Source organism: Gorilla gorilla, chromosome 9 (assembly GCF_029281585.2).
Source record: "Gorilla gorilla gorilla isolate KB3781 chromosome 9, NHGRI_mGorGor1-v2.1_pri, whole genome shotgun sequence".
Taxonomy (NCBI): domain Eukaryota; kingdom Metazoa; phylum Chordata; class Mammalia; order Primates; family Hominidae; genus Gorilla; species Gorilla gorilla.
In genome coordinates, this window is record NC_073233.2 from 136,385,289 (window position 1) to 136,400,252 (window position 14,964).

Genomic DNA, 14,964 nt, shown 5'->3' on the forward strand with positions numbered 1-14,964 from the left:
GCGGCCTTCTGGGCCATCCCCGGTGGACTCCTGCCTAGGGGAGGGGTGCGTCGGCGGCGGCAGCCCAGTTTTCTGGATTTCTTTATTTCTGAGTCCAGGTCTTTCAGAAGCCTCTCTCCTAAATGCTCAAATACCAGAGTAAATGAAAACACTCTGCGGCACAATGATCCCTTAAGGTTTGTTTTCCAAGATGGAAAAGAAAGGCATTTCAGCCTTTTCACGGATAAAAATAACTTGCTGTTGATTTTGAAATCCCTTTCATTTGTCTCCCACAGACCAGCCCCATACAATGGTACTTTGTGCAAGAGCTCTCTGCATGGGCCGGCCGGGCCCCCTTCCCTCCGCCTGCCAACGGGAGGAGACGCGAGGCGCTGGGAGCTCCAGAGTGGGCGAGGACTTCGGGCAGACCCGGCGTTGCTGTTGGACATCATTCAGAAGTCCCCGCTCAGCGGGGGCAGCCCGAAGAGCAAAACAAACAGAGCGAGGAGTAGTGGAAAATGCTGAGTCCTGGAGCTGGCCGGAACGGCCTTCGCCTTTCCACGCCCAAAGCCAGCCGCTCTGCCCACCTGCAGCTGCAATAGCAAGCAGGGCCGCAGCAGGCAGGGAGGCCTTGGCACCAGAGCCCGTCCAGGGCTGGGAAGGCGGGGAACAGACACTCCTCTCTCTTCAGACAGGCCCTCCAGAGTCCTCACCCTGAAGGCTGAGGTCTTTTTCTTGTTCCAGGAGTCCAGTGAAAAAATAGTTCTCAAAAAAGGAGAAAAAGACTTTCTTGAACTGCAGTTTCAGATTTACTAATAGTGTCCATTTACATAGCACTTACTAAATGTCAAGCACCAACACAGATGAACTGGCAATCACCATGTCAGTCCTGCGAGGTTGGTACTTTTATCCCCATTTCACAGATGAAAAAAGCCAGGCACAGAGGAGTCAAATAACCCAAGTTCACAATGCTCAACAATGGCAGGGCCAGGATTTACAACCTGGTTTAAAATTTAAAACCTAGGATTTAAAACCTACTTTACAGTCTTAAAGGTGACTGCCTTTTCTCTTCAGCTTATTAGATTTCCTCTCTAGGAATACAAGATGTGCAACACAAAGAGAGGAAACTCAAGATGGAGAGTAAAGGGAATGAATGAGAGACAGGAGAATCACCAAGGACTAGAATAATACAAAAGATTTTTTTAAAAAGCAGGTGGCCATCGGCCCAGGAGAAGGAGTGTGAGACCAAAGTACAGAAGTGGCAAGAAATGCTGAGCTGGGGCTGGAAGGTATGACAGTACTAGTCAGACAGGCACCTGTTCTGTGCAAAACAGGATTCCAGAAGTAATGTGAAGAGGTCACTTGGCAAAGGGGGCTCACACAGCTCTAGGGGGAAACTGAGGATCAGCAGCTGGAGCAGAGAAATAGACAAATGAACACCTTCTTTCTTTCCAATTACAGCTGCAGTGGAGGCAGATGCCCAGGGCTCCTAGGAGAGACAGCCTATGGCTGTCATGCAGGGAGGTCTGTCCATTCCTCTAAGCCAAGAGCTCTTGTCCCCAGAAGAAAGAGAAGGAAGAAAGGAACAAACAAATGAACAGAGGAAGGAATGAAAAGAGAGAGAGAGAAGGAGGGAGGAAGGGCTGGAAGGAAGAAAGGAAGGGGCTGTTTTTTTCTCGTGTTTGGAAGAACAAGCTGCCAACCCTCATTAAATGCATAGGATTGGCTTTAGAGTTACTACACCTAAATTCTAATTCTGTCTCTGTCACCGGTTAGCAATGTGATCTCACGGAAATCACTGAAACTCCCTTAACCTGAAACCCCATGTCTATACAATGAGGACACTGGACTTCACCTCTGAGGTTCTCCCTGGATCTGAAATCTACACTCTGATGATATTGAGACCAAGGACAGGGACTTTGACTGTTGCCTTTTCATGCCACCCAAGGTCTACATCCTAGCACAGTGCTCACCACCCATCCACACCAACCAGTCACCCAGGGCTAGTGATTCTGTGTTCTCAACACCTCTCTGATGTGCCATAGCTGCTTCTCTTGTATGTATCTCTTCTGAGCATGAAGCAGTTTTCCAACTGGTCTCCCTGCCTCCACCCTTGTCTGGCTCTGATTCATGTTCTGCTCCACAGTCAGAATGATTTTCCTAAGCACAGGTTGGATCATGTGACTTAGCCTGCTGGAAGAGCCTCAGGACTCCACGTCACTCTTCACACAGCCCACAGGGCCCTGGATCGTCTCCACACATTCTTGCTGTCCTCTCCTCACACCCACACTCTTTTGCACTCTGTGCTCTAGATCCATAAAACTACTTCCAGTTTCTCCATAAGTGTACACACTTTCTCACCTCTCAGCCTCTGGACATGCATTCTCCACCCCTGGAACCTCTTTCCCTCCCCACTTAACTAACTGCTACTCACCTGCAGGCCACACATTCCTTCAGGTTAGGTTCCTCCTATGTGTCAAATCATATTGTTATTTCACTGGATGGTGTTCCCCCTTTATTTGTCTATAAATTGTAATTTACTGGAAGTAGAGTGAAGGAAAAAAAAAGTGTGTTTACCTTCTTCCTTATGGTTTCCCTTGTACTGAACCCAATGCCAACCACACAGCAGGTGCTCACGGGATGTTTGTTATCTGAATAAATTTGCTTGATGGCGTCACTATGTAGGGCACCTTTTAGATATAACATCCTATAGTTCTGTAAAGTGAGATGTCAGTGACTCAGCATTTTCAGTTTCTAAAAACTGAGAGAGATAAAGCCTTCCACCACCCAGTGATCCAACTTTCTTAGTCTCCTGTTCCCAGCCTAAGCACCATTATTTAGCAGATTCTTGTGTCCATCAGAACTAATAGAAATGATTATCATGATCAATACTGAATCAACTAGAATCGGCTTTAAATCAGGATGCATTCCCTAGAAATCGGATGAAATTTAGTACAGTGTGGGACTAGAGACAGGGCTAAGGGTATCTAGGAAGAGAGAGGTCTGCATTCTAGTACCAGTTCTGTCATTAATGAGGTGACATTGGGCAAGTCCTCTGGCCTCTCTAAACCTTGAATTCATGAATGCCTAATTGAAGAGGTTGCACCAGATAATCTTTAAGGTCTCTTTTGACTCTAAAATGTAGAATTTTAGAATTCTGGCATGTGCTCTTCTTCTCATTATCCTCTAGGCCATTACTGGGTTTAATGAGGAGACTGTATAAAGTATCATACGACCAACAGGAACTGCTCTGAGTAATTATGCCAGGACAAGGGATGGACTCTGAGACTATTCCAGGTACACCAGGATGTGTGCTCACTCTTATTTTAATTGTCTTTCTTGACTGGGCTTCAGGTTTGGGGCTGTTACTTGTAGTTGCAGAGAGAAGGCTATTTGGAATTTACGATCAGGGCTCTGATCTGAGATTTCACAGAGGCCACACTCATGGGTTCCCAGAGCAGCTAACACATGCCACCATCATGCACATGGCACACCTGGTCCCTTCCTGCTCTAAATGGGAAATCTGTGCCCAGAGTTAGCACAGCCTTCCATCCATACCCTGCTGAGTTCATACACTCACCTCAGCCCACCAGTGTTCCATGATTAGCCAGTGAAGCAAATAAATCCGCTTGGGCTCTCGTGCATAGCTCTGTGCTATCATGATGAAAACTTGGCCATGGAGAAAACAGATATTTGAATGAAATATCTGTTACCCCTAAACACTGGTCACACTGGTCATTGTCTTCACCGTCATTCTTACCTTGCCTCAAATATGGATAAGCCTCTCACATTACAGGTGCACTGGCTGCACTGTATTTGCAAACTTCTTTATTCCCATGGAAGGCAGAACAAATGGAACAAAGTTGATCTACCTGAGAAGTAGATTGGCAGAGGGAGTCCCCCAGTTCAATCACACTTGGAGTTTTGAACTTGCCTTCCCCTGAGATCTGTAAGAACAACGACTATTTCTGATGAACACAACACAGTTCCAAAACCATCTGGAAGCTCCCAGTCCCATCTCTTCTTCTAAAGTTAGGAATATCCTTGTTTCACAGAGGCAATCCCAGACCAAACCCAGTACTCATCATTAGCTTTTCAGGTTTGCAAAGACAGTTGCCACTTCTTTGAGTATACCTGGACATGTGCTATTTCTAGGTACATCTGGGGGACAGCCTTTGACAAGGTACAAGGAGAGTCACAGCTTAAATTACAGGTTTGCCTATAAAAAGGTTAAAAAGAGCCTGTTACTGCCCAGGGCCAGTGGCTCAGGCTGACCATGTGGAGTGGAGAGAGAGAAGGTAGTGACTCTATCTTGACCCTCACTAGTTCCCACAAGAGGCTGCTGAAAACATCCTTGTGCCACTAAATTGTATCACATGGAACGACCAGGGCTGACCTGACATCAAAGCTCTGTAGAAATGCTGTGGTCCAGAGAGCACGAGAGTCTGAGTGGCAGGGCAGAGAGATTAGAGATAGGACTGTAAACTCAAACGGGCTTTGGGGATTGTGCAGCCTGTCAGAAGCCTGGCCTTTGTTGATTCCCTAGGTTGCTGTGGGCAGATGATCATCACCATCATTACTTTGGATGTCAGGACATTGAGATACACCGGGCAATCTGATGCAACTGGCTTTCCCAAGGCAGAAGCATTTGCCAGGAAAGTGGAAACAGGGAAAGGGACTGGAACATTGAGTAAATCAGGAAATGGCACTGACCAAGGGACAGAGAGGCCAGAGCCACTTTACCCCCTCATTTGGGGTTCTAAATTCTTATCAAATTTTTTTTCCTCAAGTTCAAACCTTGTGGCATTTTCACCAATTGATCAACAACTGCCTTTATCAGACTCCTTGAATCTCTGCCTCACTGCAAAAAGTGCCAGGGGAATGCTTTTCTCTTCTATTATTTAGGTGAGGATTCTCACGGCATGGAGGGATCTCACAGAGTAGTGAGATGCCAGCAGCATGCTGAGCCAATATGCCCATAAATGCAAGGGCCAGGTCCTTAATCCAGCCATGAGGATGGTCAAGGATCCCTGTATACAAGCCAGAGAAGGGACTCTGTACAACTAGAACTGAGTCACAAACCATCTTCCAGAGCAGCCCCTGGGGAAAAGCAGAGGTCAAAAAGCAGTATGGAAGTGAAAAGGCTCACTTACTGAAAGAAGACTTTGTCCTTGTCCCATATTTGATGTGTGAAACGTACCCCTTAGTAACCAGGCCTGTGGCTCCCAGAGCTGGTGAGCCATCAGCCAGCATCATCAAAAGAGACTTTTCAGAGTTCTATGCCAGCAATACGGCGTCATGGAAAGAACAGGGCTTAGAAGTCAGATGGTTCTCTGATGAACCTGATGACCTCTTGTACTCTCTTCCACTGTAGGCTCTAGAATAAAATGAGCTTCATGCCAAGTAAACATAGGATGTGGATAGATATCTACACAGGGTCACAAAATTAAATTCTACAGGGACAAGGCAGGAATGTCAATGTGTGGGCCTGACCTATGAGAGATAAAATAGGGGACTGATATGCACCTAAAGGAGGCAGCTTCAGTTCAGTGCCCATGGTGGTTGCTATGAAGGAATATGCTAGAATCCAAAGACATCCCGTTACCCTACTACGGTACATTCTTCTTTTGGGTTGCATGGGGTAAGGGGTTCCTACACTGTGAAGGCAAAAGTGCACATCTCTATGGCATGGAACCAGCCTGAGTGTGACCTCTAGTTCACATTGTTTGCCTCATTGTACCCAAAGCACAAATCACAATCCTTTTCCTTTTTAGGTTTAAATAGTTACATTTCATTCATACACCTCTGCCGATCCATTTTTTTTTTCTTTTCTTTTTGTCTTGGGTGCTGCAGCTTGCTCCAAAGTTATAGCAGTCGAGTCAGAGTAGACTTGGTTAATTTTCTTATCCCATCACCATCTGAAAGCTGTTCAAATCTACAGAGTGTGACCATCACCTCCTCTTTCCCTTGTGTCTCCTTCTATCCTCACCTTACCCGATCCTCCCAAATTCTGCAACTGCTTTTGAAGATACTGTCTCCTCTCCAGACCCCCATCACTGCAGCTTCAACCGTGGTCTCAGCAGTATTGTTAAGAGGAATCACCAAAGCCCGGTTGCCTGAGGGCTCCTCATCTGAACTCTAGCTCCTAGTGGGAGAAGCGTAAGCCTAAGCTGAATTATTCAAGTACATCTTGTATCTTTGACCCTGGTGAGCACTGAGTCAGGTACTTGGAGGAATAACTGCAACTTGGCACTGAAGAAAAGCTCTCTGGTTGAATCCTTGACTGAAGCAGAAACCTATTCTCTGTGTGCTGTTTATTCGGGAGAAGAGTTCAAATGTGGCCACAGGTTGGCTCAGGAGTTGTGGCTTTTCCCAGGTTTGCAGCTGAAAACTAAAAACAAAATATAAGGACCTGAAGCCATTTTTCCCAAAGTCTCCCAGTGAGTGGTGGTGGCTTGACCAGGATTGAGGGGCTGAAGCCTTCTTCGCGGCCAGTCCTGCTCCCTGACCACCAGACCACACAGTCCGTGCTTAACATGTACTCAGCAAACCTCAAGCTCCAGGCCTGAAGAAACAGATTTTCCAAAAACAGAGCTCTCTTTGTGAACAATTCAGCAAAAATTCTCTTTCCAGCTGTGAGCTGGGATTCATGTTGCAAATGTTGGTGTTAATTAAAAACATCCACCTTCTACAGTTTCAGCAACAAGGAAAAAGCACCATGCACGAGGTGTTCCTAAGCACTCCCCTCCAAAGCACTTATAAACATGATTTTATTTATGGCATGTGTTGCTAGGGGTTCTGACAGATATTATTATTCCCAATCTTCAGCCCCAGTGAAAGAGTTGGGGCCAAGGAGATGGATGTGAAGGGCCCAAATTGCCATAGAGCAAAATTAGTATCAGTGGTGGACACAAGAATACTGTTCATTTCCCACAGGATCCACTAAAGATGTTCAACTTTCTGTATTCATATCAGGAACGGTACCTAGCTGAAATCAAATGTTTATCTGTTGAGTCATTAAACGTTTCCTTCACATGGCTCTTAGTCCTTCGGACATGAAGAAATGAGGTCTGACAAGGCCAGGGACATTCCACAAAGGATGACACAATATATTCAAAGATTGGGATGTTCGATGACTTCCCTATATTCCTGTTATATTTCTCACCTTATTAGGAAATCTTTATCTCCAATGGTCCTGAGCTAGTGAGATCAGAAAGACTAAACTGCATCCCTCTGTGCTTGCCTCTGGTTGGTTGATTTGTCCTGCTTTAATACATGATCCAGACAAGAAAGAATCAAGCCAAAGCCACAGCATTATGAATGAAATTCTTTGTTTTTAATTTCACACAGTTTAAAATACAATATGAAATCAGGCTACAGTATATAAAAAACTCTCCAGCAAAATGATGTGCCAGCATCAGCTACTAAAATAAACAAACAAAAAACTCCGCCATAAGAATTTTTTTGCATTTTTTTTAAAAAAAAACATCGACACTTACATCGCTACATCTCTAAGCTACCTCAGTTCTGATTTTTAAAAAGCACCTGCTTTTCCTTTTTTTCATCTTGCTTCTAAATTTTCAGCTTTTAAAAAATATAAATTATATGAAAATACAAGTTGGAAAATAGTCAAACACAATATAACATCTTTTTCATCCCTATACTTCTCAGCTTAAAAAAAAGTATTCTTAAAAAAAAAGTTCAATAACTGAGGCAGTATTCCTGATAATTTCATTTTAATATATATATTTTATATATGTATATGTATACATATATTTATGGTTCCTTGAAACTTCTTTGGAATGTAGGTAAGAGTTCAACAAATTTATATAGACCCCAACAGAGTAAGCGGCATGCACAGCATGACTAGAAGAGAGATGGTGTATTTCTCACCATGAAGGTTAGGCAGGTTAATGCTGTAAAACCCAGAGTGTTCATCTCCAAAGTGAGGAAAAGCACATCTGATCTTTGAATGCTACCTCCAATCCCCACGGCCACAAAAATCAGGGCTCTATGTAGGGGAAGTCCCTCTCCAGAATGGCGAAGGGAACAAAAGTGACTCTGAACCCTAAAGCCAAAACCAACAAAGGTTAAGGCATCTCTGGGAATATAAGGGTTTCACCCAGCTAGACCAGATTTGCCCATCCTTCCTCTGAAGTCAACATGTGTTTTTAAAAAGCATAAACGCAACATTTCCAGTGTATAAACCACCCACCACTCTTCCTGGGATGGTCTCTGGCCTTTGGACAAAGGAGAAAAAACATCTGGCCAGATCGACAAAGCTGTCTTAACTAATACACTATCTACAAATCTTGAAAATGGTGGACTTAGAGAGAAAGGTAATTTTAGCAAACAAGCGGGCGGAGGAGCACTAGGAGGCACTTTCTTATATCTTATCTGCTACAGGAACTGCAGGAGTTATACTCACAGAAGGAGAGTTTCCAGCATAAATTTAATAGGAACGGTGGATGATTTGAGAAAGTGATTTTATGCCTGGTTGCAAACAGCAAGCAATAATTGATACCCGGCCCTGGTTCTACTCTTACCCATTATTGAAATGTGGAAAGACTTACCTAGAAATCTCAGGTATTATTTCAGCTGCAGTTTTGCATGTCTGCAAACACACACACACACACACACAACATTCACACACATGCACACATTCACACACACACCTTTTGCCAGTGCCCAACAAAAATCACATAATCTAAGAGAAAACAATGTAGTCCAAACAGTTCCACCCAACACTCCCTGAGCAGCTCCTAAAATATTTTGAGAGCTTCATTAAGGCACCTGCATCCAAAAGATCAAAATAATACAGCTGGGATAATTCTGCCTTTGCTTTCCATATGGATGCTCCAATTCATCAGTATGGGGACACTCATGAATCACAGAGCTATGTTCCTGATAATTCTGGGTCTGCAAGAGGATCTGGGAGTAAATAACAATCAATTTTCTTAAAGATATACTAGAAAGTAGTTAGTACTTCCAATTTCTCATCCAAATCCCAAAAAGGGCCAGCCCTGAGAAGCTTACCTGAAATATTTCTTTCCTTCTCTCATGGAAGTCCATAAAAGCCACCCCTCCTCATCCTTTCAACTGGGCAACTATAGAGTGAGGGAGATTCTAATTGTATTAGGCACTTTTCCTCACTAGTTAGATGTTGACTTTTCCTCTAAAACTCCATATTCAGATTCCCCCTCACAACCAGCAGAAAGATGACTACCTTGCTTGACTATGTTTGTATTTAAACCTTGGGGGAACTAAAAATCTATTCAAATCTCATGGACAACCTTATTTTCCTCACTGAACCTCCTTCCTTTGTTTCCTTTGCCTTCAAGTCATTCCTCTCTTCTGGAATTAACCTTCACTTACCCTGTGCCAAGACATCAGACCCAAGCAAGAGGCCCTAGCATCACCTGTGCCATTCATTTTGCATACACAGTCTCACCTGACATCCTACCGGACTAATTTAAATTTTTCAAAGGAAAGCCTTGCCCTTCTCTTCCAAAGACAGCCAAGTCACATTTTATTGAAATGCTCTCTTAATTTCCATCACTTCTAAAACTCAGCAAGTCTAAACTCTTCAACTTAGGTCGTGTCTCAAGTTACTTTTTCACTCACCAATCAGAAAGCCGTACACTTCTCTCTACTGAATAACAGAGTTGGCGGTGAGGGGGTGCAAAAAATGGAGGATTCTTGGAAAATAAGACATAAAAGAAAAATTACAGAGTGTTAGTTTGGAATGACATGCATTCAGGACTTATTTCTTAGGACCTGAGGGGTAATGCCCATGCATACAGCTTTTATTCCAAGTCATCTATGCTACAGATATAGGACTAAGAAAGAACCAAGTCAATCTTCCTCCTTCGATCTCCCTTCCAGGACTTCAACAGTGCTCCTACGTTTACTGTCGTCCAAAACCAGGGATGCAAAATACATTCAGTTCAAAGACTTAATGCTTCTTAGCTCAACATTAAGTCCTAACCCCGAGAATCCACTAATAACAAGTTAAGTAAAGGGATGTGCTAATATTTTTTTAATTGTAGATGACATTCACACACATAATTCCCCTGTACCCAAATCAGCATTAATTGTCCTTCTTATATAAGTCCCATGAATTTGGGATCCCTGATCTCAGTGAGAGCGTTTTGCTTTTCCAATGGGGTCTATATAAACAGTTTTCTTTCATTGTGACAGAATCCTCAGCCGGCAAATAAAAACAAACTTACATGATATTGCAATACTGAGACCACCTTAGAGCTTAAGACGATTTTTAAGAAAAAAAATACTGGCACAAAATTTAATAAAATAAATTTTAACACAACAACGGTTTTGGCCCCTCCCCGCTGAAGTCCATCTTTGTTTCAAAACTAGAATGATAGGTAAATAGTTCTCAGATTTTCAGTGCATCCCCCCCAAAACATGTTTCATCCCACCCACCTCTTTTTTACCCTCCCAGACCTAAAAACAGAAGCAAATTAATTGCCTTACATCAGTTTCATGAGTTCTGATGTGACAATGTCACTTGCTAATGGGTCCACAATGCAAGACACTTTTTCATGGATGATTTTTAAAAATGACTGGACACATTAGTCTCTTTCTCTGTTAAGCCAGAGCCTTCAAGCTTCTGAGAAGGCCCTTCTCCCTCTCCTGAAAATTTGCTCAAGAATTTCTGGTCCCACCCACCCCACAAGTCCTGGCTTTCCTTTCCCAACTGCGCACAATTGATTACAGCTGCAACTGACTTAGCTCCCACCCCTGAAGGTAAAAAATGAGTTCTGGAAAATAAAAAATAGAATAACAATTCAAAATTCAGAGTCCAACCAACACGGCTGTCCTTGGAAGGTCTCAGCAGGGTTTCCCCAGCCCCTTCAGTGCCATCACTCGTCGGCATCTGGCTTGACGTCCAGCATGGCGTGCAGCTCCTCAGGGGTGTACCCCAGCAGGCTCTGCAGGTCACACACGAAGCGGTACACGTAGCGTTTCCCCGCTGTCTTGTGGATGATGTTTTTGTCGTAATAGTAGCGTAGGCCACGGCTCAGTTTCTCATAATTCATCTTAGGTTTGTTTTTCCTCTTTCCCCATCTCCTGGCCACCTGAAATTTAAAAAGAAAAATAAAGGAGGAGTAGGCAAAAATCTACAAGACAGGCCAAATATATATGTCTCTCTGCCTATGCTATACCCATTCATGGTGACCCATGATGCTCAAGTAAGATGATTTGAGATTCATGTAGATATAGAAAATATTTTTCTGGCCTATCTCCTGAATTCCATTTTTCATGGGTTGGGCAAGGATGGGAGTCACAATGATTCTTTAAGTTGATGAAAACACAGTGACCCTGAACTAGGATTAAATATGTGACTTTAAAAAACAAAAAGCCACACTATACATTCTCCTCTTTCCGCATATTATTAGTAAAATCTCCTTGCTTTGCAAGCATGAAATCTAACAGGGAAGTGTGAAGCGGAGGAGCTGAGCTGCAATCATACCTGCCTTTCATCAACAGGAAGTGTTTTTTTGCCATACCAGGGCACAAATATTTTCTCATGTCTGCCAGAACAAAGATGTTGTCTCTCCTGTTCATTGTTTTTTATCCTCAGAATTGGGCATGGCACGGAACCACTACTCCATAAACATGTGTGTAATGAACTAAGAAACCAATGAGCCTATCTCCCAAGGCCTCTTGAACTGTCTGGCCCCTTTCACACTCACAGAGCCACCAGGCTAGGAAGAGGCTAAGTCACAGGAGGCAGCTCTATGGGTGATAACTGACCTACTGCCAGGCACGTTAATGCCTTCTATCAGCTAATCCTGTAAGACAAATGGGGTAACATAGATCTTTTCTCTATTTTCCAAATAATGAACCTGGAGCTCAGACAGGCTACCTAGCTTGCTCCGGGTGGCAAGTGGCAGAGCTGGGAATCCCAATCCTGGAACACGTCATTCAGGCCCACACCACCCCTTCCAGGAGTTTTCTCTCATCCTTCCTCAACACAGTACTCGCAAGCCCCTCCTTCCTTACCTCATCTGGGTCAGAAAGTTTGAACTCCCAGCCATCTCCTGTCCAGCTGATAAAAGACTGACAGGATTTATCAGTGAGTAATTCCAGAAGAAACTGCCACAGCTGGATTGGTCCACTGCCTAGAAACACAAGCCATTGTGAATCATTACACCAGATCTTCAGCACTCTACGCAGCTAATCCCCACACACGGCACTCCCACATCCCTCTTCTCTCAGCCCATCCAGCCAGGAGAAAATGAAGGCAACAGACAGTGCACATGTCGGAGGAAGTGTTATGAGCTCGAACAGATAGAAAAGACAAAGGCCTCCCTATAAAACAAAAGCATGGAAGAAAATGTGTCAAGTGCTTTATTTTGATTAACTTAAGGATCGGTTCATTTTTATTGCTAAACAAATTCTAGAAAGAGAACACTGTGCCTATCCTCTGGGATATTCTAAAGCAGCATAATCTTTTACACCTTCAAAAACTAAGTCATTATTTTTGCCTTCAGAAGTAAGAAACATATTAACGAAGGAATGAATGTTTTTGCCAGTTCCAAACACAAGTTATGGCTCATAAGCACTGCTCTGTAGTAGGGAGCCTGTGGCCCCTGATTTGTGAGTAAGAAGGATCACTATCCTCCAGCCCTCTCACAAGGAAATAGATGTTAAATATCTGTTCAGTCATAATATTTCTCTCCACTGACACCACCCTGCCCTTCCAGTCCACTTACAGGAAAGCACCCAAAGAAAAAAAAAAAAGCATCATTACTATTTGAGGAATTAACTTGCCACCCAGGAAATCCTCAGGGGTCAGATGAGGACTGTCAGAAATTCTGCATAGGTTCAGTATATTCTAAATTAGACACACACACACACACACACACACACACTTCTCTGTCTTAGCCATCAACACTCTGACAGTCAATTTATTCTATGCTAAAAGGTTTATATCACACCGATTTCCTTTGAGGATACTTTTCTCAACTGAAATGACAATGCCACCAGTGATTCTTAATTTATAGGTGTCGGTGGAGAGACAAATAGGGGTTCAAAAGTCCATGCTTCTTGTTACATGTCTACACTGCCCCTTATAGCATAAACAAACTGGGCAGAGCGGGACTGGGAAAGACCCAGTCCATGTCTCTGGATGCAGCCCAGGAAGCGCCAGCTCATACAGGAAAGCTTTGCTCACTAAGGCTCTAATTTTTCACCGGAGTTGCAAATTTGTCTGATCCAAAGTAAACTGAGATGTAACAGGAAACAAACTTTAGGTTCCCTCTCAATGTAAAAAAGAAATTGCCTTCATAATCCATAAGGGTAATGTCTTGTTGTATCTCATATTTCTACAAGACATTTTCACATGCATTGTTGTGCTTGCTCCTAAAATCCACACCCAACCCTCTGGTGTAAGGAGAGGCACAAGTGGTCTTACGGCTTCCTTTCTAATGGTGCAGAAAAAGTGCTCAGCAGAGTACTGTGACTTTGCTCTGAGCCACGGTTAGCGAAATGGTGGTTCTGGGTCTAGTACCCAGGCCTTTAGACTCAAAGGACCAGGGCAACCTCCAATGAAGTAAAGAAACAGCTACTGACACGAGCTATCATCCCACAGCCAAAGGAAGTCCTCCTCCAGTAACAACTTCCTAATGGTGGTTTCCAAGGCTCCTCTCAGCACTTGCCACGCTAAATATGAAAACATGAAATAGCTCTACCTCCTCTTTCTGAGAATGGACCATTAGCTCTTTAAAACCATCTTGCAAGAAATACCTTACATGTATTCCACAATAAAATGGCTCAGTGAATGCCTATAAAATAAAGTAACATTCAAACAACAGCCCAGAGGGCTGCACTGGTAAAGCCGTAGCTTCCTCTGTTTCTACTTTCATTCAATAAAAACCGTTTCGTATTCAACTCAGGGACATTTGCAGGTTTCTTAGGAGTTGCCTCAAGTCATGAGCTACTTGTTTTCTGCCTGAGCTCACAAAACTAACCGTGACATTCTCAGAGGAATCCACTGAGAAGCCATCCTAACAGGCACAAAGAGGTAAAACAGCAAATCGCTCTCAAGAAATGCAGCTGCCAGAGCCCTGGTCACAGAATAGGTTTCTTGGAGAAACTCACGATAACTATAGAGACTGAAGAGAGACATGAAGAAAACCATTCTATCCCAAAGCTATGTAAAGGAAGCCTCGGAGGAGAGGGGGTTGCCTTAGACCGTGACAGAGAAAAACTAATGAGTGCTACGCTTGACGGTGCACCTACTACGCCGCAGACACTGTGAGTGACGCTCTACACTCGTTTCCTTCATTCCTCCCAATAATTCTGTGGGGTGGATGCAACTGTTGTGCTATTTGTTTCTGCCACTTCACAGCAGAGAAAACTGACACACTGCAAGGCCATTTAGATCAGCAGTGGAGTAGCCGGGACTGGAACCCACGCAGCCCATCCCCAGGTTCTTCATCTCAATGCTACGTTGCCCCTGGACAGGACCAGGCCAAAGGTCTGGCATCTAAACTGCCTGACTGAGCGCAGTGTTCCAAGAGATAAGGGGACCTGACTTGAAAAACTCTCTCCCTCTCCCCAACTTCTCACAGCAGTTGCAGGACATGGGATAGCCAGTGGTTCTCCCAGTCATCCGACCACCAGTGGCCGTGCCAGCCCCCGCCACGGCATCCACCTCCACAGGAGATATTTCCAACATCCTCTTGTGGTAGCCATTATGTTACATTACTTCATTGTTTCTCCTTCCCAATGTTCACCTTTGAACCTCTCTCCCACTATCTGAAAATCTCTTTGGGGCACGGGGTCTCATGACACCAAGCCGAGGAAAGGGATGGGAAGATCGAGATCCTTCCCCCGGATGAGTCTTTGGCAGGGAGCTGTCAGCACATCTGCCGGTGCTGGAGAACAGGGCCCAGGAGCACACTGCAGTCTCCTGCCCTTGGGACTTGGCAGCCACAATGCAGAGAAGGGATCTTC

At 44.1% G+C, this 14,964-nt stretch overlaps 1 protein-coding gene across 6 annotated transcripts in view; it reads right to left on the bottom strand.

Annotated features, from left to right (window-relative positions):
- Nucleotides 1-7,293: 7,293 nt before the first annotated feature.
- Nucleotides 7,294-14,964, bottom strand: part of ETS1 (ETS proto-oncogene 1, transcription factor) — a 128,249-nt gene continuing 120,578 nt past the window's right edge. For all 6 annotated transcript variants that reach the window (XM_055356367.2, XM_004052414.5, XM_055356366.2 and 3 more), the window contains 2 exons: nt 12,007-12,125; nt 7,294-11,078 (listed from right to left, as the gene is read on the bottom strand). In XM_055356367.2, the coding sequence (XP_055212342.1) occupies nt 10,863-11,078; nt 12,007-12,125 (335 nt within the window). In that variant the 3' untranslated portion in view covers nt 7,294-10,862. The remainder of the gene's footprint in view (nt 11,079-12,006; nt 12,126-14,964) is intronic.